The sequence below is a fragment of the Callospermophilus lateralis genome, chromosome 6 (genome assembly GCF_048772815.1).
Source record: "Callospermophilus lateralis isolate mCalLat2 chromosome 6, mCalLat2.hap1, whole genome shotgun sequence".
Classification (NCBI taxonomy): domain Eukaryota; kingdom Metazoa; phylum Chordata; class Mammalia; order Rodentia; family Sciuridae; genus Callospermophilus; species Callospermophilus lateralis.
This window is the reverse complement of record NC_135310.1, coordinates 56,635,361-56,661,420: the sequence shown is the minus strand read 5'-3', so window position 1 is coordinate 56,661,420 and position 26,060 is coordinate 56,635,361. Positions and strand designations below refer to the sequence as shown.

General features: G+C 36.6%; 1 protein-coding gene across 2 annotated transcripts in view; it reads left to right on the top strand.

The window, feature by feature from the left end:
- Afg1l (AFG1 like ATPase) overlaps positions 1–23,650 on the top strand; it is a 210,262-nt gene extending 186,612 nt beyond the window's left edge. Inside the window, exons 11-14 of one of the 2 annotated variants that reach the window (XM_076859873.1) lie at positions 3,286–3,330; positions 16,672–16,812; positions 19,961–20,074; positions 22,570–23,650. In XM_076859873.1, coding sequence (XP_076715988.1) covers positions 3,286–3,330; positions 16,672–16,812; positions 19,961–20,074; positions 22,570–22,695 — 426 coding nt within the window. In that variant the 3' untranslated portion in view covers positions 22,696–23,650. The remainder of the gene's footprint in view (positions 1–3,285; positions 3,331–16,671; positions 16,813–19,960; positions 20,075–22,569) is intronic. The other variant, XM_076859874.1, reaches the window with a different exon arrangement.
- The last annotated feature ends 2,410 nt before the right edge of the window (positions 23,651–26,060 follow it).

The window sequence follows — 26,060 nt, the reverse complement described above, 5'->3', positions numbered from 1 at the left end:
AAGAAACTATATCCAAAGGTTTAACACACATCAGTGAAGTCCTAGAAGGAAAAGATCTGCCAGAAGAAAAAAATAGGGCAGGAAAATGTTTTAGGAGAAATCATGGCTGAACAATTTTCTAAATTGATGAAAGATATAAATTAACAGATTCTAGGACCTCAGCAAACCCCTAACAGAGACAAAGAAAATGACTCTTGGTCAAATCAGTCGAACTGCTAAAAACCAAAGATAAAGAAAATATCAAAGCAATCTGGAGAACAAAGATATAATTTGGGATTAATTTCTCTTCAGAAGCAATGGAGGCTAGAAAACAGTGGAATGGCAACTTGAAAGTGCTAAAAGAACCAAACTCTGACAATCAAGGACTCTCAGAGAATATAAGAGTTATGGCTGGGATGTAGATCATGTGTAAGAGTAGTACATGCTCAGGCAGGATTATGGGTTAAGTAAGTGTGAAAGGGCTTGCAGATGAGGTGGCAGAGGTGGGATTAGACCCTCCCTTAGCTAAAAATAATAAATAAAATGAGCTAGTCATTTTTAAACAAATCTGCATTGAATAATCTGGCAAAGATGTACAAGATTTGTACTGCTGCTACTATAAATGGAGCTTTTGTGTGCTGTTAGATAAAACTGTCCCTTCAGATGAACATAAAGCTAAAAGGAACAAATCGTGTCTTTCTGTGTGAATGGAAAACAAGGTGCTACTTTCTCTAAGTGAATTCTACCCACTTCATTAGGAGATATATATATATATATATATGGCTTCGCAAACAGAATGGACTGAATTTAATCTCCTAATTTTCCCTTGCCGAGGCATATATGCTTTACTTGACAGAATGGGGTGAATATGAGAGAAATATTTAGGATTGGATGAGGAATGGGTTCAGGATGAGGAAAAACCACCTGTGACTCTGAATTTCAATGAGCAGAGTAGTGGCAGGACGCCTACCAGAAATACCAGAGACAAGAGAATGGGGCTTAAAAACTAGGACCAAAAATAAAGATCTGGAAATCATTTATAGAGAGATGTTAGTTTGGAGCCTAAAGGAGCTAATGAAGTCATCTGAACTTAATGTAAGTTATGAGTTAATGAGGTTACAAAAAAAAGGAAGAGATGAGGGTACAGGTAGGGTTGAAAAATGAGTCATCCCAAGAGTCAAGGAAGGAATCAGGGACAAGGTACTGTATGGTTGAATTAAAGTCATGATAGAAACAATAAAAATTTCTCACTGTTTTATTGAAGCCTTTCAAAAATAGAAGCAATTTACTAGATTGGTAACATCTTGGGATTCAAATGTTACTTTGTAGAAGGTCTTAATAGAACAATCCACTGATCTTAAGGTTTTTAACAACCTATTTTACTGCTTTTCAACCATAGCAATGTGAAAAACTCTGTACATTGTCAATTATCATACACAGTTACACAGAGATATGAAAATCACTTTACATACCTTTTGTATCATCATTTTCCCCTCTGAACTTTCTGCATCATCTTCCTATCATGTCCTAGTGTAAATTCAAATTGTTAAACGTTCACATCTTTCTGGGCTATTGTAGCCTCTGCAATACTTTTCTTTATTTATTTATTTTTGAGACAGGATCTCTCTTTGTTGCCTATCTGATCTCAAACTCCTGGGCCCAACCTGTCCTCCTGCCTTAGCCTTCTGAATGCTGAGGCAGCTGTGTGCACCACCACCCTGGCACAATACATTTTTTAATCTCCTTCACTGCTTTACTAATACCAGTGATGCTTTGTTTTTCTCAGGCTACTTTTTCCTTCATACCAAATACCTTTCAATTCCATGTTCATGAAATATATTTCTCCTTCCCTTACACTTAACTATTTCCCTGTCTTGAAAACTCACCTTCTCTAGCAATATCACTTCTATGTTTAGTCCACTGCAACTGATGGATGTCACAACATACTTTTTAACTGATATTAAAAGAAGTACTGCTAGTTATTATCTCAAGTTCTTATTGACATTTGTTTTCCTCATTCTCTCTTTTCTTTTCTTTTTTTTATTGTTAAAATAAGATCATTTGTTGGTAGAAACAATAAAAATTTCCATATGCAAATTTTGACAATTATATCAATAAACCCCATATAATTTTTTCTAATGCAGTATTTATGGCTCTTTGGTCATAGTTTTTGTGGAATCCTGATTCTCTTTTGCTTCCTGTTTAACTAAAAGCAAATAAATTACTAACGTTTAAAAACAAATAGAAAAGGAATAATCTTAGCATGTTTATATACTTTATCTGATTCCAAAAAGTATTTTAATGTGCATATGCACATATGTATATATAGATATATAATATACACACAAATAGAATTTAACAAATAGATTTTGTAAAAATTAGGGCAAAGAGGAAATAGAGAATAATTAAGTTGAAAGACAGAAAAAGTTAGTATACACAAATTCCTTTTATTAACTACATGGCTCCTAAAATTGAACAATTACATCAACTGCCAGCCTCCTGTCAGCCAAATAGGGGAAAAGATATTTAGTAAGTTAGAAGATAGAAGCAAAGCAGAGGAAGTAAAGATTTTCCTGGCACTTGGATCTTTATAAAGGACTTCTGAAAGATACCAGTGGATAATTTCCTCAGCAACATTCCTCCTGTCAATGTAAGTTTGTATTGTACAGATTCTTATTTCAAGCTTGGGGCATAATAACCAAGTGAAGTTCAGTTAAACTCATGCTGTTTCGTCAAAAAGGTGCTTTTCAATAATAGATATTTCTCTGAAATATCCAACTTGATCCAGAAAAGGTTTTAAATGTTAGAGATTGTTCAGGCCTTTCATTAATGTTTATTGTTTAATAAAATTTGGACAGTACATAATTCAAGGTTGTCTTTTCGGCAAGAAGATGGAGTGAATAATCTATCAGTCTTGTTCATAGTTTGAAGGGTTTGGCCCTTTGTGTATCCAGCAGCACAAAGAAGCATTCAACCTTGCTCTGATTCACTTTTTAATATCCTTAGATTATGAATTAGTATTTTTTACTGAGTATTTCCATGATTTGGAAAACAGAAGAATGGGAGGAAAAATAATAACTCTTTGCTGTCCACTTCTTTTCCAACTCTGGGCTATTCAAATATCTAAGCATTCATTTTCTCTCCAAAGGTCTCCCAAAAGGAGAGGAAAACAGAAATAACAACAGCAAAATATAAAACACAAGTAACAAAACCTCTGCATTTACCAGACCTTAACATGTTCAGAAGTTATAATTTTCCAGTTTAAAGTTCCTAGCTATTCTAAAGCCATTTCTCTCTCTTTTTCAGTATCCTAAATGTCACCTTTCATGCTGCTTAGCCCTGATTTTCAAGGTAACAATTAGAATTGACTCACCTTACATTTCACATGCACGTGCAAGACCCATACTAGAGGGCCTAGAACCTGATCTTGCACCATGTGGATAATTTTTCACATTTCTTCTGGAAAGATATCAAAACCAGGCAAATCTACAGTACTGTCCTCCGTCCCAAAGAGATGTAGCAAATACTGCCCTCTACTGTGGGGATGCTCAGTTTGACTCAGTTATGTTAATGATCAAGTGACAGTATTCGGGTGCTGATTTCAATCATTTTGGTAGAACAATGCTGTTGCTAATTACTTCATCATTATCGTATACATTCTTATTAAAAAATAGAACACAGAAAAAGATGGAAACATTTCAGCTTGGCCACATACATTTATTATCCTCTGAAGTCTGCTTAATCAAATATCATAGTGCTGTGTCTAAAGCATTAATAGAAATGTTTAGATTTCCAATGTTTTGAACTAAAAAAATACCTTGCCCAGTGGGGGAAAAAGAAAGAGTTCTCATAGCATTATTTTAATAAACAAGTTTGTGAAATAATTCTAGCACCAGTTGGGCTGTTTTTTTCCCTTTGCCAATATTTTTTGTAGCATTTGCTAGATTGCTAATATCCAAATTCACAATTTAAAAAAAAACTGGCTATTTTTAAAGCTCTAATAATTTCTCTATGATTTTAAAGAGTTAGTTATACATGTTTAACAGTGGTGGATCTTGTTTAGCCAAATATCTTTCATACAAAAACTCCTTAAAGAAATATTCAACTAACCAATGAGGGCTGGGAATATGGCTCAGTGGCAGAGCACTTGCCTAGCACATGTTCTGCCCTGGATTCAACCTCCAGTGGTGCAAAACAACAACAAAACACCACTATCCAATGAAATAATTACATATATGCACTCATTTATATATAGCATGCTTTAAAAAAATGTCATGTAATATAGCAAGAGCTGTGGAAGACAAAACCTTGTAATTCTAAATGGTCCCATGGCTTCTAATAAAATCTGAAGTCTAAACCTTTCTTTATCTTAATTCAGAAACTTTCAGTACTTACTGCAAGAACTAGCAGGAGAGTCTAGGCAAGCTAGATTCTAGTACATGGTTCACCAGCATCTGCAAAGGCCCATTTCCCCCAGACTTAAACTGAAGAAACAGCCCTGTTTCTTTTAGATTCTAGGCTGCCTTTATTTCTCACACTACAGTACTGAAAATTTAGTCTGCATAAAGCACCTGGGTAAGGACTTTCTAATTCTAGAAGTGCTTGGAAGTCTTTGTGTTGGGTTCTGAGCTTCACTTACTCATTCACCGTTTTCATTCTTTTGGTGGAGCTGACTCCAGCTTATCCCATTTCCTACAGGAGCAACTCTCAATTCCCTCTAAATATTAGATATCTGTGAAACCATTGGACAACCATTCTAATCAGATGCCAGCTAATTGTTTAACAAATTTCAGTCTGGTTTACTCAATCCCAAGTGGTTAATAAAACCCCACTAATTTTTAACCATCTTATAAGATACTTTTGCAGTTTTTTTTTTATTGTACTGAAGATTGAACCCAGAAGTCCTCTACAATGTAGCCACCCTCTCTAACCCTCATTATTTTTTAAGTTTTGAGATATGCTCTTGTTAAGTTGCCCAAGCTGACCTCAAACTTGAAGACCTCCAGCCTCAGCCTCCTGAGTTATATAGGTGTGTACCATTGCATCTGGCTGCTTTTGCAGTTTTTATGCATTGCCTTGGAGCTGTATTAATGCTTATATTCAGTGATGCTAATTAATAATAATGATGTTAATACTAATGATTTTCTACTTCTTCATATTCTTCTAGCATTGTGTTTTTAACTTAGCTCCACATTTTTTTTCATTTTGGTTTTCTGTGCTGCAGGCTATGCAAGTCAAACATTTCTATGCCAATTAGAATTTCCCACTCTCTCTCCCTTTAAACAAATTGGAAGTATTCCCAGCACAGTGATTTGCTGCACACTTGTGTCTTGAGGAAGTCATCAGTCCACAATCTCCAGAATTAGACATCTCCAGAATTTGGAGATCTCTTTATTGTATATGCAAAGTTAGTCATGCATGTGGACAGTGCATCTTTCTATATTTTGTCACCTTGATTTTTTTGTTAAGTCATTGTTTCTATAAGTGCTCTGTTAAAATATTATTCCCCCATAGACTACCATACTAACCATTGAAAGTAGTTTGTTAAAAATCTGGCAGATTTGGGTAGAACTAGCCTCCTGCTATTGAGACTACATAAGTCAAGCAATACAACATTTCCTCAGCATTCTGAAGAACACTTGAAGGAACATTCATAGGAGTTGGCAGTGTTTCCTAGAAGGGTGAGCTATTGCCAAACTAGGTGTTGCAGACTTCGTATTAATGAGATTTCCTATATTAAGGTGTCATCTAACTCTTGGGCAATTACTCACTCTGCAAATAACACATTTCAGGACTCTGATTCTAATTATTCCATTTATTAATTTGGAATTTGACACATATATGTTGTTCTGACATCAACTTATATGGTATTTTCAGTTTGTTTTCAGAAGGACACATTCATTCTAATTCCAGCCAAGCATTTTTTTTTCCTAAGGTACTTCTCTTTAAGATATGAAAGATTATTCTTTCTGTGTAAACAAGCAAGATGCCACAATACTTGTTTAAAACATGAGGAGTTCTCAGGGTATTACTATAAGGGATTTATAAAGTAGAGTCTATATAGATGATGGGTAACCCCATAGGACAGTTTAATCTAGACAAAGCTTGAAATAATGATCCTACTACTTGAGCTGAAATAATAATGGCAGAACAAGCTTTACTGAGGCAGAGGCAAAAGAAACCGAAGCAGATAGTGCATTCGTGGATGCTGATGTTCTCCTTGCAGGACAGAAGGCAGAATGATGGTAACATTTGTTCATTTCACATTGCTGTGGCCTTGAGAAAATCCCCACTCCTGGTACCAGGGTCGGAACCAAATTAGACAGCTGTGCCATTTCTCATACAGGAGAAAAAAAGACGTAAGCAAACTCTTTATTCCTAAAAGTTTGTTAGAGAAACTGTGCTACGTATAATCCAGCTGTATATTCTTGGTAATTAAGGAAAACAAATGCTCTTTGCAAACTCATTATAGATTTAAAGTTCTTTAAGTTTTCATCAGGTTTCCACAGAAACAAAGAGTTTGAGACAATAGTCGAGAATGCACAAACCATCAAATAAGTAGATTTTAATTGTTCCTATCTAGAAAAATTATTCAGGTAACCAGCTACATCAAAGACTATTAAACTTTTTAATTACTCAGGTAGAAAGATGGAGAATGTCATCATTATCTATCATAAGAAGAATCTGCATTAGATAATGCTACTTGAATTTTGAGCTAGAATAACATACTCAAGGATGCTACTAACTGAAGTGCCATTTAGTACTCAAAAGTAATCATATGCTTTAATTATTCATAGGGCACAATGCATGAATTCACAATACTAATTATGGTTTCAAAAAGTGTCTTATGCTATGGTTTACTTACATAGGAGTTTTAAAAGATGCAAAATAAAAGTATAAATATTTGCAGCTGCCATAGATAATCATGTGCATGGGATGTAGTTGTTTGTGTGGTCAGACTTCTTTCAGGATTTATTAAGTACTTGGTAGTTTTCATTGATTTAGAAGTCTTGATGATAGTATATTCATTTACTAATTATGTATAATGCAAGACTCTATTCCCTGCTTTTGGCTGGGTGCTAGGAACACTGAAGTGAATGAGATAGTACTGACCCTTCTGGCACTTCTAGTCTTGTATGGTGAAGTAAATGAGGGTAATAGTGGCAGATTTAAATAGATTTGTAACCCCTCATGTTCTTTAGTATAGTCACATGATGCTTTACATTGGGATAGTTTCTGGGAACTGCCTGTTTAGGCAGTTTAGTCATGCACAGGGTGGACTTACACAAACCTAGATGATGTACCTCACACTATACCTAATCTATATGGTACAACCTGTTGTTCTAGGCTACAAACTGTTTAGCATGTTACCACACTGAATCCTATAGACAGTTGAGACACAATAGTAAGTATTCATGTGTCTAATATAGGAAAGGTACAGTCAAAATACTAAGGAATAGGAATTTTTACAGTTCCATTGTAATTTTATAGGTCCACTGTTGTATATGTATTCCATTGTTGACCAAAATATTACTATGTGAGGCATGACTGTATATGCATTTGAGTATTTTACATATTCACTCTTATTAGGGAAGATGAAGAGACTAAATATCTGAAAAATAAAAATACATAATGAATATACTTTATTTGGAATTAGTAAAGATATTTAACATTGTTTCTCTATATCATTCTGTTTTTACTTTTTTGTCATAGTATATTTTGTTTCTCCTTTGACAAATCTCAAAAATAAAGATCATCAAACACACCTGTACATCTATCACTCAGTCAAATTAGAACAATTAGTATTTTTATATATTTTCTTATACCTTTTTTTTTTAACATAAAAACATTGAGCAAAACATATGTCTTAATACAATTATAACTTCACATTATGGTTTTTTGTTTAGCTTTATATCACAAGCCTGCTTTCAGATCATAAAATATTTTTCATGAATACCATTATTTGTTGGCAACATATTATTCTATTATGTCAATATGCCTAACTTACTGACTCATTTCTCTGTTGTTAGATATTAAGATTCCTTTTAGGTGACATAGTCATAAATATCCTATATACATTATAGCCTTTGATAGAATTTCTGATCACTTATTCTGATTGATTTCTAGAAGTGGAATTCTGGGTTAAGTTTACAACATTTTTTTTTTTTTTTACATCCTGATTTTTTTTTTCATTGGTGCATTACAGTTAAGCTTACAACATTTTTTAGGCTCTTAATACAGTCCAATAAATTATTTTCTGGAACAAGTGAACACATTCACTCTTCCAGGAGAAATGGATGCCTCATTATATGCTTCCTGGCATTGAAAAGCATAACTTATTTTTCTTTGTAGAATTGCTACACAAAAAAAGATATATTATTCTTATTTTGTCTTTCTTTGGTTTACTAAGCTTTGCTGTATTTTCATTTTATTTATTAGCCCCTTATACTTTTTACATATCTATATTTTGAGGGGGTTACTGGCGATTGAACTCAGGGACATTCAACAACTAGGCCACATCCCCAGCCCCATTTTATATTTTATTTAGAGACAGGGTCTCACTGAGTTGCTTAGCATCTTGCTCTTGCTAAGGCTGGCTTTGAACTCGCAATCCTCCTGCCTCAGCCCCCCGAACTACTGGGATTACAGGCATGTGCCACCGCACCCAGCTTTTTATATTTTTTGTGAGTTCATTCAAATTTATATCCATTTTTCTGTTGGAATACTCTTTTTTTTTTCTTTTCTTTTTGTACTGGGGATTAAACCCAGAAGTGTTCTGCCACTGAGATATATCCCAGGTCCTTTTTATATTTTATTTTGAGACAGAGTCTTGCTAAGTTGCTCAGGCTGATCTTGAACTTGCAATCCTTCTGCCTCAGCCTCCCAAGTTGCTGATGACCTGTGATTGTTGGAATACTCTTACAGTTTTTGATTGCAGCAATTCCTTGTCTTGCTCAATATCTTTTCATGGCAACTTGTTCTTTCTTGCCTATTCTCTGATTTTATTAAATTGGGACATGCCTTCCAGCATTTTATAAGGATGCCACATTATTTTCTAAGTTTTTTTCTTTTAGTTCTTATATACAGTAAATCATAAATTTTATCTCTGGTAGTAAATTTTATACTATACCATAAAAATTTCAAAATTGATTATAAAAATTAAGCAAACAATAAATCATAATATATGTTGTACATAACACGTATGTAAAACTAATTTCTATGAATGCTATATCTTATTTTTCTACAAGGATTGAGCTTTTTAATGAGTTTGAAAACATGGGCTTTCCCTAATAAATCTCTCTAACAATTATAGTAAATAAGTTAGCTATTGCTGTATTATAAAATCACCCTAAAATTCAGTGACTTGAAACAATAAGCATTTATTATTGCTGTCTAGTCTTCAGGTTGGCTAGGAAGTTCTTTTGGTCTCTGTTGGGCTCACTTGGGTATCTGAGTCAGCTTTGCTGATCAGGCCTGGGTTCTTATCTGTGTAGGAGCCAGCCTGTTGTTTGCTGGCCTAGGATGTTCACGAGACAATTAGTTCTTCTTGTGTTCTTTCCTCCTCCTACAGGCTAGCTCGGTATTACAAAAAAAATGATTAGAAACAAGCATGCAAAGCCTCTTGAAACCTTGGTTCACAACTGGAAACTCACTGGTGTCTTATTCTGTTGGCTGTGGCAAATTACAAGATCAGCCCAGATTGAGGAGTAGGCAGATAGACTCCACATCTTAATAAAAGAGTGAAACAGTCACAACCCAAAGAGTGTGGGCAAGTAAGCGGGAACAATCAGTCATTACTGTAATCAGACTGCCCCACCTAGGCATTCTTTACATCTCCAGAAATGTTTCAAATATTTTTAAATTACCATAATTTTCTAGAGAATTTTAGCTAATATATCTGAATGCCTCACCAAATCTTTAAATACTGAATGCTAAGAAAAAGAGAGGGTAAGTGGCAACATTAGCATTAACCTCCCAGTTTCATTGATAGCATGTCACACTTCAAAAATCATACCATTTTTGTGGCATATAGGGCTGTATAAATGGCATCAAAATGTAGTTTGTAATACATTTTTGTGTGTGTGTGGTTCTGGGAATTGAACCCAGGACCTTGTGCATGCAAGGCAAGTACTCTACCAACTAAGCTATATCCGCAGCCTAGGAATACATTATTTTTATATTATATAATGAGAAAAAATAATTTTGCAAAGCTATTTTAAAATATATCAAATATTGGGCTGGGGCTCAGTGGTATAGTGCTCGCCTGGCATGCATGAGGCACTAGGGTCGATCCTCAGCACCACATAAAAATAAAATAAAGGTATAGTGTTCACCAACAACTAAAAAAAAAAAACACATAAAAATGTATCAAATATTGTATTTGAATAAAACTTTCAAATAAAATCTTTTCAAATTTTGTAGTAAGAAACTTTCCCTCCACAAACATAACTTTTTAAGATTTAGGTTTAATGCTTGAAATGGCTAAATATAGTTCCTGATTAAGACTTTAAAAATGATAAGCTGAAGAAATTTTGAGAGAACATTTTGATAGTTAGATAGTGAGAATGAGTATTCTTATACAAGAAACATTTATTTAGGAAGTCTTTTATTTCCTGTAAGCTGGATTCTTTCTCTGTAGTTTGTATCACTCTCCTTTTTAGGACAATGAAGGAAGTAGGATGAAATAAATATTAGTATAGGCTAACTGCTGAAACAAATAGCCCCCAAGTCTCAGAAGATAAACAAATAAACATATATTTCATACTCATATCACCATCCAGTGCAGGATGGCATTGAGACTCTGTCCCATGTGGTCCTTCATGAACTCAGGCTTTTTTCTTCCTTTAAATTCTCTACCTTCCTTCAAATCCTCAGAGTTCTCTCTATTCAGCCAGCAGATGAAGTGAGGGGTTCTAAAGAACTATATTTAGTAATAAACGTGAACATAAGTAATCCCGTCCTTTCATGTGGGGCTAAGTACTCAGAAAACTTCAGGTCCTTGAAGCCTTGGATTTAGATTTTTTTCCTACAGGTATTATTATTTTTTTTAATATTTATTTTTTAGTTATCGGCGGACACAACATCTTTGTTTGTACGTGGTGCTGAGGATTGAACCCGGGCCGCACGCATGCCAGGCGAGCGCACTACCACTTGAGCCACATCCCCAGCCCCAAAGTATTATTTTTTTCAAAGATAAAATCCAGCAGAAGCTGGGCATGGTGGTATACATCTATAGACTAAATTCTTGGGAGGTTGAGGCAAGAGGATCACTTGAATACAGTAGTTCAAAACCAGTCTAGGCAACATAACAAGACCATGTCTCAAACATATGTAGACACACAAAGAGAAGAATTTTTACATGACAAAAGAGGTAGAGACTAGAGAGATGTCTACAAGCCAAGGAAGGCCGTGGATTTCCAGCTGCCGCTAGATCTCAGAGGAAACATGGCCCCTTTACCACTTGATTTCATACTTCCAGACTCTGGACTGTGAGACAATAAACTTCAGTTTTAATAACTGATAAAAGAAAAGAAAAACTCAGCCAGTACAAAAATTAACCAAACATATAAGGAGATAAGACACTGAATGAAGAGAAGCAAAAATAATAGGCAATAAAATTATGAACTGTAGATATTGAAATTATGAGTCCATAGTGAAACCACTAAGTTTACATATTCAAAGGGATTTTTTTAAAAAAAGAATAGGTTTGGAAATTTTAGAAAGGGATCTAGCTACTATAAAAAGAGATAATATTTTGAAAAAAGAAACTGGAAATTCTAGAATTATAAAATGCAATAACCAAAATTAGAACCCAACAAATGAGGTTCAGAGCAAATAAAATATAACTAAGGAGAAACAATGTAGAGCAGACTATAGGTTGGAGAAAATTATCAGAGAAAACTGAGTTGTGAAGAAATAAAATATAAGTAAATAAAGGAGAGTACATATAGAACATACAGGAAGTCCAACCCAGATTCATTTTAGAGTACCTAGGTACTCAAGTGGGGAACCCGTGTCCATGTGCAGATGGGCTGGATGTCATCTGACATCATGGAGACAAGAAACACTGACATGATACTACTCATCAAGCTTGCCTGGAAAAGACTGCAAAATTAAGACATGATATATAAATGGAAGGAAATCAACCTGGACTGGGATGTGGATTTTGACATTGAGGGCTTGGTGCTTGACTGTGAACTATTTGGGAATCCTGCCATTCTGCCTTATTCTCTCTTTTACTGCTTTAGTGTGAGAAATCATTAGTTGAATGTGCCTGTGTAACTAAAGTCAGATATCATCCAAATATCAAATTTGTCTTCCTCTGTCAAACCTTAACAGAAAGTTATGTGAAGCTTACATTTTCTTTTAAAATGTCCTTGAAAAAAATTGAATGCCTATGGATTAATAAAACTTATCAGGAAAAAGAAATAAAGAAATGCCCACGCCAAAATTGGTTATTGTAATCTCACATAGATGAGACATGAATGCCCATTATAAAAATAACCTCCTCTTTTATTTTTAAAAAGCATTATTTCTTTTGCTTTTTAAATAACATAAATTCACTGGGAAATTTTTAAAAATATAACAAGAGACAAAATTCATCTTCTCTTCTTCTACCTAATGGTAACTACTACTAATATTTTGGTCTGTATCTTTCTATAGTTTTTACTATGGTGTTTTGGGTATGTGTTTCATTATTTTGGAGACTAATGATAAAAGAAGGGCTAGGCCTGCTGCCCATGTTATTTTATGTTTTATTCATGCATTTACTCCCTAATTCATTCAATAATATTAAGCACTTCCTTTGTGCCATGTCCTGCATTGGGGACTGTCATTATGTAGGCATGAGGATTCCCCTCCGCCCCCATGTGGTGCTGCTGATGTTACTAAAAAGAGAAAGACAGGGCCTGAGGCAGGAGCAATTTTTATTACCTACATATGACCTTATGGAGAACCAAGGTGTGTAGGGTCTAAGTGGACCAGCTAGAGGGAGCAGCTTCTACCTACTAGATGGAAGGGTAGAAGTAAACTAGAGTCAGTTTACCTATTCACTCGTAGTCTCCCTGGCCTCACAATCTGAGGAAAAGATTAATGGCTAATAAAATAATAGCTAGCTATTTATTGAGTATTGTATTCCAAATAGTGTACTCTATGCATAAGTCATTTCATTGAACTCTCACATAAATTCTGTAAATTAATAACCAGCACTTTCTGAACACTTATTATGTGTCAGGCACTGTTAAAAAATTTTTATATGCAGTCAAGAATTGAATCCTTGGCAGCCGGGTGCAGTGAAACATGCCTGTAATCCTAGAAACTCAGAAGACTGAGACAAGGGGAACACAATTTTGAGACCAGTGTTAATGAGACCCTGTCTCAAAAGAAGTAAAAATAAAATGGCTGGGGATGTATGTAGTTCAGTGGTAAAGCTCTCCTGGTTCAGTCCCCAGTACTGCAGAAGAAAAAATAAATAAAATAAAGAATTGACTCCTGAGGACAAACCTGAGATGAGTTCTCTTATAATCCCCTTTATTGATGAGGAAACTAAGTTCAGAGAGATTTGTTCAAGTGACAGAGCCAGTGGTTCCAAAGCCTTTATTTATGTTTTCACCCATGATCTGAATCCCCGTATCTCACCAAATTCAATTCTGAAATTTTGAGTGTTACTTCTTGGACACTTCTACATCAAAGCCAGTGCAAGAAAATATTTACATTTTTTAATATTTTAAATTAATCTTAATAAAAGATTAAGATATTTTTGGGGGCAGAGATTTTTTGGAGCTGATTTTTTTTTGGGGGGGGAAGAGACTTCCCTCATTTCTTTGGTAACCAATAATCTCTTCTTATTATATGAGTGTTAAATGTGGTAAAATAATATATAACATAAAATTTCCATTTTAATAGTTCAGTAGCCTTAAGTATGTTCCCATTGTGCCACCATCGTCACCATCCATCTGCAAACTTTTTCATCATCCCAAACTGTATGCAATAAACAATAACTCCATATTCCCCCAACCACTATTGTTTTTAAAGGAGATAGGTAATTATGTTAAGCTTTATTTTTCTTTATGTGAATGAGCACATAATTGTTTTAGTGATCTGCAGGAGAGGGCTATTTGTTAATATGATGGCAAATGCAGCACCTACTGACAAAGGTGTATAATTTGTAAAATAGCTGAGTGGGCAAAATTCTGATTTTCAGTTGCCCTAGGCACTTCAGTGCACTTCTGATAATGATTTTCCTTGGGCATGTAGTTATACTGATAGAAATCACATCCATGCATAAAGAGTGAGCTTAATTATACATAACTACATACCTAATATGAGGTTTTACATTTTTTTAAATATACCTTCTGATTTACAAAAGATGAGATACTCAATTCTAACTGATCTCAAGAAAGCAGCTTCGGAGTGTGAAAGTCTTATTATTATCCTTTTTTACAAACAGACACTATTTTGCCTTCCCTTCTCTCTTCTGGGAATTGTTTTCTTTACATGGTGATTCCACAATCTCCTGTGGTCACTGCTGTGACTCCAAGGTCAGGCAAATGCACAAAAGCTGATTTAGAGTTTTGGGTGAAGTTGGTGGTAGAGGAAAATTAACATTCCCACTGAGAATGAAATTTCTTTACATTCTCAAATTATTTGTACTGAGCCCAATCACTTGAGTTCAAAATAATAATAATAAAAGTAACCAAAATGGTTTGGATGCTGAGGTATCCAGTGCCCCAGCCACTTGTGCTAAATGCTTTACATGTGTTATTTAATCCTTAATTATGTGAGATTAGAACCAAATTTCCATTTTGTAGATGGGAAAACCAAGGAACAGAAAATTTATGTAATTTACCAAAAATGCCCAGTTAACAAGTAACAGACCGAGGATTCAAATCCAGGCAGTCTAGAGCCCTTGCTCCTAGCTTCTCCATTAACACATGCTCCTACTCTTGCAGGCTTGACAAGAGTGCCAGGGTTAAATCAAAAACTAGCTCCTCCCTGGCTGAGGTGAGAGTGTCTTGACTCAGCCAGAACCAGGCATAGGGTCTGGAGGTAGAATCTTCGCAGCGAGGGAAGGAGAACAGAAAGACAAAGATCTCCTTCAGACTGCCATTTGTATCTGGTTGGTGAGAGGAGAGGGAGGGAAGACACCATTTGTACCTTCCCAGAGGAGTCTGGTTATTCTTTGTGCTGTTCTTTCTGGTTTTGTGCCCCTTTGCCCAGGTCTCATACTTGCTGTCCCTGTCTTAGAACTGCTTTCTCTCTCTCTCTCTCTCTCTCTCTCTCTCTCTCTCTCTCTCTGTTTGTTTTAAATGCTTTCTCTCTTGAGGAAACTCCTTCTCCAGAACTTAACTATCTGAATTTCTTACATCTTTCTAGTCTTCTTGAGGACTTGTACCTCTGTACTGAGTATAACAGACTCTCATGGGTTGTGAAGATTTAAGATCCTCAAAAATATTTCTACCTGCAGGTTGAAAGTTTTTGTTCCTAAAACATCTGTTTAACCCATGAACATTATGAAAACTACCTGCACACACATTCTTTGGGGCTAGGAACATCAGGAAATGTGCTATCAGGAAAGGTAGGCTTAAACAAATGGATGCTAAGGAAAGAATGACTCCTCCCCCTGTACTCCCTAATTCTCCCAGGAACTCAGCCATAGCATTCTTTCTGAAAGAAGTTTTCAGGCAAAGGAGCCCTAAGTGAGGCATTTCTGAACAGCAAGGAGTATTGATGGATTGGCCTGAAACTGAGGCAGCTCAGCCTCCTGCATCCTAGGGATTGCTCTTGGTAACCCAGGAGCTTTCAGAGAGACCTGAGCCACCCAGTCTCTGATCTTTCACATTCTAGAGGGCCAGAAATGCTCTTGCTCATGATTTGTTACTCATGGAGTACAATCACACACAACTTAAAGTGAGCAGAGGTGACATTTCCTTAGCTTTTTCACTGCTGTGACCAAAAGGCCTGACGAGAATAATTTTAAGGAGGAAAAGTTTATTGGGGGCTCATAGTTTCAGAGGTCTCTGTCCATAGGACAAAATATATACCCTAAAGGCATGCCCCCAGGAACCCATCTTCTCTAGCCACACCCCTACCTGCATTACCCCAGTTAATCCCTTTGTACTGATTGGGTTAAGATTCTGATGACCCAATATTTTATCTCTAAACTTTTTTGCATTGTCTCACACATGAGCTTTGGGGGACACCTCACATTCAAACCATAGCAGGCCTATTTAAAATGATGTCATAAAGGGCTGGGGTTGTGGCTCAGTGGTAGAGTGCTTGCCTAGCACATATGAGGCCCTGGGTTTCATCCTCAGCACTACAGAAAAAAATAAATTAAAAAAATAAAGGTATTGTGTTCAACTAAAAAATAAGTATTAAAAATTATGTCCTAAACAAAAATATAAAAGACTGGATTTAGGACAGATTCCTAAAAGGTATCAGCTAAGACTATGCCAAAAATACTCTTTCACTTCCACCACACTCTTCTTTCTTGCCCACATTTTACACCATTGTTAAGGCAACACAGGGTCCACTGTCTGTGTCCTTAACCTACTCTGAAAACACTGCCCCTTTTGGTCATTACCCTCAAAGCCACTGTCTACATCAGAGTGATAGGAGTTTTCAAATTAAACTAACCCAAAGGCAACCAGTATTAATCTCTTTCTTTTCTTTATTTTGTTTTAATGATAGCCACTTGGAGCCAGTGACTATTTGGAACTATCTAGGAATTTTGACACAGTATTTTTACGAAACATTCCACAATTTACGCTGGCAAAGAGGACTCAAGCTCGAAGATTCATAACTCTCATCGACAACTTTTATGATTTCAAGGTAAGGCTGTAATACATTTTCTCAAAACTACACATTTTGGATTGCAAAACCAGGTGACCCAGGATTCCTGGCCTGGAATCCTGGCTCTGCCACTTATTTCTCCTCTCCCTGCCACAGCTTCCTCGTCTACAAATCAGGCTTGTAATAGTATTTACTTCAGAGTGTTGTCATGAGGACTGAAAAGGCTAATCCATTTAAGGTGTTTGAAACAACATTTGGCCAAGGCTGAGTGGTGTACAAGTACCATTAGTAGCAGTAGCAGTTTTACAGTCAGACTCCCATCACAATTACTCTGCTGCGTTAATGATTCCATCCTTCTACCAGAAGGATCACATGTACCATCTATGATCATCAGTACAATGCTTGGTCCAGACCAAGTGCTTAATAAATATGTGTGGCCCGAATAAATGGTTGGCTGGTAGAAAAATGAATGAACGATATTAGAATTCTCTTGCCCTATGACCCAGAAACCCCGATAACTAGTATTATACCATCTTGTTGTTTGTTTGTTGGGACCCATGTGTTTCCACCTGGATTGCAGAACCACTGCTCATTCATGAAAGGCATTGTAGCCTGGTGGTAAAAGAATTCATGCTGGAGCCAGGCTGTCTGTCCTGAAGACTGAGTTAGCCTCTCTGAGCTTCAGTTGCCTTCTCTAGAAGAACAGGATACTCAAAAGAATTTTGTGAGAGTGAGATCAGTGTGTAAGGTAGTAAGAACATTGTCTGGCATATAGTGAACTCTTAGTAAAGGTGAGCCACAATTAATAGTATACAGCTGTAAATATATATTGTCAGTAAAGATATGTGTATGATGTTAAATTAGAGTTCATTTAAACATGGTTTTACTCCCTATTCCTTGTACAGAATTAAATAGAGCAGTAATTATAAGATCAAGGGGACTTGGGGGAAGACAAAAAACAGAATATGCTGCAAGGGTGAGGTGAGGTTTCAATATTTTATTTTCTCATTCATTCAATAACCTTTATCATGCCAGACACAATGCACAGTGCTAGAAATTTGGGAGTAAGTAACATTAGCCATCACAGAATCTGCCTTCTTGGAGCTTTTAGTTGTGTCAGAGACCTATGACTCACATGACCACAGAAGTCCATGTTCAGTCACCACTGCAGGGTGACTTTTTGGAAATTATGGTACTGAGAGTCTGGGGAAAGCACAGGGATCTGAAAGGGGTAGGTGAGGGTGGCACAGGGAAATCTACTAAGGACCATCTTCATTAGAATCATCCAGGATACTTAAAATCCAGATTCTAGAGCTCACTCCATCAAATGAGGACCCAGCATGGGTCCTGGAACAGGGGTTTCATATAAATGCTAAAAGGAGTGAGGGCTGAACTCCATGCACAGGATGAAAGAGGATAACTAGGGCAGGTAGTTTGCAGCCAGGGCCCCAGGATGGATGGGCTGAGCACAAAGGGCAGCAACTGCTGCTCATGGACACACTTGTCATCAGGAAGTTAGGAGAAGCAGAGGCAAGGTCCTGGAGCTGGGATCAAGGCCCATTGACTATGAGTGTCTGCCTTCTGCAGAGACTGCTCCCCACTAATCACAGGGGGTCCAGAGTAAAGAGTATGAGCCTGGAGGTGGCACTGATCTTACAGGCAGAGGCTTCAAGAAGGAAATGGTGGAGAGGCATTAGTAGGTCGGTCTTAGATTGGAGGATCAAGAATTTTATTATTTTTGTATTTCACCTGGAAATACTTTAAAGAAAGCCTGTGATCCCATCCCTCAGTCCCACCCCCTAGTCCCACCTCACTCCCACTTTTCATTTCTTATTTAAAGATACAAGGATTTTTCTAGAAGTGTAATGGACCACTCTCTTAACATTTGTTATAACTAAATCACACATTTAGACATTATAATCTTTATAAAATATAGGCCAGGTTATCTTATTTCAGAATTTGAGAGCATTAAACAGATTTTATTCTAGAGTGTATTCATAGAAATTTGTGAAATAAGGATATTGCCATCTAAATAATGAAAAAAAGTGTCATTTGTTTTTTTTTCTTTTTTTATTGTTGGTTGTTCAAAACATTACATAGTTCTTGACATATCATATTTCACACTTTGATTCAAGTGGGTAAAAAAAAGTGTCATTTGTAATGAAAAGAATTTATAAGAACGGGTAGGAGGCTGTTTGGATATGGGAAAGCTAGTCTCAAATGTCAACATGTTATTTTAAAATATTGATGTATTTATTTAAATAATGATTTTAAAGGGATAGCTGAAAACAAACCTAGAATTCTTTAAACATCAAGAGGAGTATGTTTTATATTTAAACTAGTAGACAGACATCAGCTCAAAAAATGCACAAAAGATGTACAGCTGTTTCTGGTATCTGATCACATACACATATTTGCTCACTCAAATACTTATGTAATAAAGCAACGTTAATGTAAAGCTTAGTCTTTTTTGAAGAATGTTCTGGCAGGATGTTGATATAAATGTACATTTTGGAAGCTCAGGGTTGAGGACTAACGTGCTGAACTTAACTGTCAGCTGTGCAGCAAAATGGTAGCTACTTTACAGTGTGTCCTGGCGCAGATGTGATCAGCAGCAGAGTGTGATGGTCTTGGTCCATTTGCACTGCTGTGACAGAATACCATAGATTGGGTAATTCACAAATAATAGAAATTTATATCTCACAGTTCTGGAGGTTGGGGGGGTCCAAGATCAAGGCTTGGACAGATCCTTGTGTTGCTCTCGTGACTCTCTCCTGTAGGCCCCAGCTGTTAATACTATGTGGCATTGGGACTAAGTTTCAACATGAATTGGAGGGAATACAAACGTTCCGACCATGGAAGAAATGGAAAAAACATCAGATTAGACCCAGAAGATCTGGGCTGATGTCATGAGCTGAGACCTCAGCAGTTCTCAAGTTTCTCACTGAAACGTTTGCTCCTTGGTTCACAGCATGGTATAAGCTATTTGGAAATATTTTGAAAAGTATTATGCACTTTTAAAATATAATTTAACTACAAAGCACTAGAAAAATTATGGACATTTTCAAAGCAAAGATCCAAGCTTCCTGATGTGACAAACAGATCTTTATTTTGTGAGAGATTTTCCTTACTTTCAACTTGTAAAATATAAAGAGTAACACCATTTACTCATTTTCCTCTATTTCAGGTGCGCATAATTTGCTCCGCAACGACTCCTATATCAAGCTTATTTTTGCATCAACATCATGACAGTGAGTTGGAGCAAAGCAGAATACTGATGGATGATTTGGGACTGAGCCAGGTAGGCAATATTAACATAATCTCTTTTTATTATAAAACAGCTTAATTGTTTTTGGTTTGATACCTGGCTACATTTTGAAGAATGCAATATATAGTTAACTATTGATTTGCTGCTTTCTTCTAAAGCCAATGTAGCAGACTTATTATCATTCTCAATATCACTAATTTACAATCTTAAAGTACAAGAAACCTTAGTGATTGTGCAGATCAATGCTTCATTTTGCATTTGGCAAAAATGAAGTCTAGAGAGATAGACTAATGGGCCCACAGCCACTCTGCTGGATAATGGCAGGCCAGAGGTGGACCCCAGGAAATGGTGTCTGGTTCCAGGCTCATTCTGCTACACCATGTTGCCTTTTCTGGATATCCTTTTTTGTGATCGCTGGATTCATAGAGTATCGCCAAGAGTGTGGGCTGGCTTGACCAGGATGGTGGAGTGCTCAGCAAGGCTCCAGCTTTTAAAGAAATCTATGATTGGGGCTGGGGTTGTGGCTCAGCGGTAGAGCACTCCTATAGCATGTGCAAGGCCCTGGGTTCGATCCTCAGCACCACATAAAAATAAACAAAATAAAGGTATTGTGTCTAACTACAACTAAAAAATAATTATTAAAAAAAAGAAATCTATGATTAGCCTTTTTGCAACAAACATTTATGAAGCACCTGTGAGTGCCAGGCTCTGGGGACACTCTTAGGGGACAGACTGGTTTCTGGCCCAGTTCTTCTGGAACTTGGAGTCTAGATTCACCTCAGGCTAAACACAAGTGATTTTTTCCTCTGTGAAAACATTGCAGGGTATATTTCCCAATTATAGACAACTGAAATATTAATCAAAATTTAAAGCTATTAACACTCCTTCCAAAGCTAAGTATCCTGTTCTTCCAGCCCCAGAGGTAAAAGCCCATTTGGAGTGAATAGGCCCATTCCATATTGACCTGAATAGAAATTATGTATTCTCAGGAATTTGGGACAAAAAAGCCTGTAATTCTTTAAAAAGTGCTTTAAAAAATGTGTATTTCTTAGTCTGTTCAAGCTGCTATAACAAAATACCATGAAGTAAGTGGTTTATATACACAGAAATGTATTTCTCACAGAAATTTATTTCTGGAGTCTGGGAAGTTCAAATTCAAGGTACCAGATTTGTTTTTTAGTGAAGAACCACTTCCTGGTTCACAGATCACCATCTTTTTATATGAACCTCCATGGTGGAAGCAGTGAGAAATCTCTCTGGACCCTCTTATTAAGGTCACTAATCCCATTCCTGAAGGTTCTGTCTTTAAGACCTAATCAACTTCTAAAGGCTCTACCCACTAATATCATTAACTTGGTGTGGGGGAAGGGATAGGGTTTCAACATATGAATTTTAGAGGGACACAAATATTTAGATCACAGCAGTGTAGAAATAATTAGCTACTTAAAAACCCCTATGCTGGGATCATTTGAAATGGTTCTTGGAGAACCAAGAACAATACTTACATCCAAATATTGTCTTTTAAAGAATATACTTAGGAATTACAACAAATCATTTCTAAAGTCATTTAATCATAGGCCTTCAAATTTTACCTCCTGGGATCAGGACACACCAAAATAAGCTCAGTGCTTGGGGCCATTAATATATGAAGAAATCGGGGAAATGTGACCTCTGGGTCACGAAGATTCACAGTGGATCAGAGAGAAGATGGTCCAGAATTTTTCTCTGAAAGAGCATAATAGCAAACCCTAATGAAAGAAAGGAAAATTCAAAGCCACTTAATGGCCATGAGCCCACATGGGTATCACTGGTTCCAGGCTATTAAAGGGCCTCACAGAGACAGTGTTCCCAACCCCTCAATGAGGGGACCAAGTATCGCAGCAGCTGAGGACCAAAAGCAGCTCTGGTTTTTGCAAAGTCAGATCCCAGGCACATTCTCCAGGACCCAGGAACCAATAAAAGTGTCCAGAGGAGGCAGAGTCATAGACATGCCAGCGGCAGAGTGGATATCTGCTCACCCTGTTTGGAAAAAGCTATTTGTGGTTTGTCCTCAAGGAGCCCCCTTAGGCAGTACCCTGCCTATGAAGCTTCAGAAGCACATCTCAGCCTCTTCCTAAATTAGCAGAATACTGTTCATGCCATTACTTATTTCTGATGTGCACTTTTGGAAAAAGAATTCCTTTTCTATCTGGAATGTCCCTAGAGGTTTGCAGAGAACTCTCATTCTGAACAAAATCTTTCATATTTGGATTTTCTAGTATTATTTCAGCTTTAATTATTCTTGTAATGTTTTTTGTTTTAAGTTTTTTCCCTGGTAATTTGTTCTGTTTATTGCTTATAGTTTTGAATATAGTTGACTCTCTAGTCTAATTTGAAAGATCATATATGAAAAAAAATATATTAAAAATTTTTAATCTAAATAGGTTTACCTAAAGTTTTTTAAAACCTGTACTTAGTCCTGTAAATTTCACTTGGGGTGATTTTAATTAGTGCTGGGATTTTCTTTGTGTGTTTCTTTTTATGACCAGGATTCAGCAGGACTCTCTATGTTTACTGGAGAAGAGGAAATCTTTGCATTTCAGCGCACAATTTCCCGACTCACAGAAATGCAGACTGAACAGTACTGGAATGAAGGGGACAGAAGCAAGAAGTAACTGTCACTTTCACATGAATAAAACGAGACAAATGGTTAATGCAGAGATAACTCTGTATTGTGAGACTTGAAGGAATCATTTTCTCATCATTAATTATGCACTTTGTCCTCTGGACCATTTTAATCTAAAATTACTGTCAAAGATTTAGTGGATTAGTAAGTTAAAGACTTACCATTTTCATAGATGTACTTTTTGCCTATTTATGTGGCCTTATTTCTGCACCACAAAATTAAAATCATCACTCCTGAAGATTACTGTAAAAGTAGACATTTTAGCTTCACATTGAACTACTTGAATGAATCTTGAATGCATAAATATACAGTAAATGCAAATTGTCTGGATAGCACCAAGCTTTTGTGGCATGGTGATCTCACCTTATGAAAACATCTTTTATAAGAGGGTAAAGCAAAAAATAAACCATTTCAATTCAAAACAAATAAATCCTTCTGATCTTATTATAAAATGAGGGGAATAATGTTTTAGAATATGGGCTATGTGTGTGATTCTTCATAGGATTTTGTCTTTGAAGTATTATCAACCCTTCAGGTTTCCTTAATGTCAGAACAAGTGTGACTTTTAACCTGGGTTAAGGTTGGCAGGCAGGGCCTTGTCTCATGGTGACACAGAGTTGCCTGGACAAAGAGGAGCATGACATCATCAAGTCAGGAGCAAGTCAGATCCCTGCCCTCACCCGCTGCAGGCAGTGGGAGGGCAGGTACCAGGAAAGGACCAGTGAGAGTGTTGGAAGAAGACAGAGTCACAGATATCCCAACAACAGAGCAGACGTCTGCTCATCATTGTCAACAATGCCTTCTTCCACTGTCCATCCACACTGGCTTTCTTTGCAGAATGCCACTCCCCACGCTTGCTGCTGATTCTGCAGAGTTGGACCTAATAGTAAATAGGAAAGAACACCAGACAGTTCTCTTTTAAATAAAATCGGATTTGTCCTTCATTGAGCTAATTTCTTAATTCGTTTAAGTAAACCTGACTTTGCCAACTATTTTCAGAAAAGTGATCCTGGTTGAGACTCTTCAAAGAATCTTAAATTAAGAGCCAGGGGGTGGGGGTGGGGGGGATTGGAGAAAATAAAATCCACAGTCTTGTGAAAACCAAGGATTGTTTGGGGTGGGGTATGTTTAGGTGAATCAGTTCAAACAATGATTACAATTATCAAAAATAATTACAATTATCAAAATAAGTAGGCTGTTTGAACCTACTTAGTATTTAAGAATTCATCCACATTAGTCTGTTTTGGACATTAACTGATAATGTAAATCAAGCAGATAGATGGATGGATACCCAGTCCTAGGGAAAAGTTTAAATAAAGGGTTTCTGAAAGCTAAATGAGGTTTAAAAATACTTTTAAAAAACAGGGAATTCCAAAGAGATTAGATACAAGGAGAGAAGATGGGAAATAACCACTATGTGCTAGATTTAATGCAAGATATTTATGTTTTGTCAATTAAAGAAGTAGTCCTAGGAAGTGAATATAACCATCTCTGATTACAGATCAAGAAACTAAGGCTTAGAAAAGTGAAGTTGCTTGTCTTTTGAGAGTCACAGTTGACAATTACAAAACTTGTGCTGTGTATCTCACACTGCCTCCCACTCTTGCTATGAAAAAGAGATCATGTTTAGTATTAACTCATTTTTGTAACTCAGTGAAGATGCATTTATATCAGAACCATTGCTTTGAACTCAATAAATATGAAATGTTTAACTTTTTTTTTTAAAGAGGGAGTAGGAGAGAGAGAGAGAGAGAGAGAGAGAGAGAGAGAGAGAGAGAGAATTTTTCAATATTTATTTTCTAGTTTTCAGCGGACACAACATCTTTGTATGTGGTGCTGAGGATCGAACCCGAGCCGCACGCATGCCAGATAAGCGCGCTACCACTTGAGCCACATCCCCAGCCCCTAACTTTATTCTTTAAATCTTAGTTTCTTTTGGTTTCTGTTTTCTGTAGTACTGGGGACTAAATCCAGGGCCTTGAGTCTGGTAGGCAAGTGTTTACCACTGAACCACACCCCAGCCCTAAATCTTAACTTTTTGCTTTTCACATTTTTTTTGATACTATTCTTTTCCTTAATTTTAAAAAAATGGTATTTATGGAGAGACAGAGAAGTGTACAATGTGATTAACAGAAAAAGAAACGGTACTTGAATGTGTGGGTACATGTAGACCAATGTCCCACTCCCATACTGTCGGAAAAGTTCATTCATCAAAGGTCAGGCATTTGGAATAAAATTTCATTTTTCATAGAAACAATGATGAATATTAGTTAGGACCTGGTTTGATGCACAGAAGCCTCTATAATTCCCAGTGTAGCTACCTTGTAGTTCTGGTACTAAAAAACTTTAAACATTTTTTAAAATAGCTTTTCCACAGGGTAAAATTTTAGTGCACGTTCTACCATCACAAATGGAGCCTGTCCCCACTTCTGTCATCCTCTTTCTCCCTTCCCCAGCCTGGGTCTGTCAGAATCTTTCTGAGCTAGAAGGAGGGCGTATGTGGCGTGGGGATAGGGCCTGGGAAGGATTTGACTGGGTTTGAACTAGGTATCAAGAGGGAATAAGAAGGGATTCGGTGGCTGGAAATGGTACATCTTCATTCTCAGCTTCTGTCCTCAAAGTCTATTTCATAAAACAGCATGCAAGAAAGAAAAATAAAAGTCTAACTGGGCATGGTGGTGCATGCCTATAATCCCAGCAGCTCAGGAAGCTGAGGCAGGAGGATCGAAAGTTAAAAGCCAGCTTCAGCAATTTAGCAAGGTCCTGTCTCTCAATAAAATATATAAAACGGGACTGGGGATGTGGCTCAAGCGGTAGCGCACTCGCCTGGCATGCGTGCGGCCCGGGTTCGATCCTCAGCACCACATACAAATAAAGATGTTGTGTCCACCGAAAAACTAAAAAATAAATATTAAAAAAAAAGACTAAAAAAAAAAATATATATATATATATATATATATATATATATATATATATATATATATATATATATATATACACACACATACATACATACACAAAAGGACTGGGATGTGGCTCAGTGGTAGAATTCCCCTGAGTTCAATTCCCAATACCCCCCCCCGAAAAAAAAAGAAAGATTGGATACCAATCTAAATACAAAATCCACTTATGTTTCATATAAACCTCATATACATAGACTGAATGCAATTTTATACAATATTTCTAGTGTGCCTATGTGACCCATCATATGTTGGGGATGGAATATTCCTTGTGTCCTGACACTCAAAAGGTGTTAGGTTTTGGAGCGTTTCAGATTTTGGATTTTCTAAGTAGAAATGCTTAAACTGTAAGATCAAAATGAAAAATGAAAAACAGCCACTTGATTGGAAAACT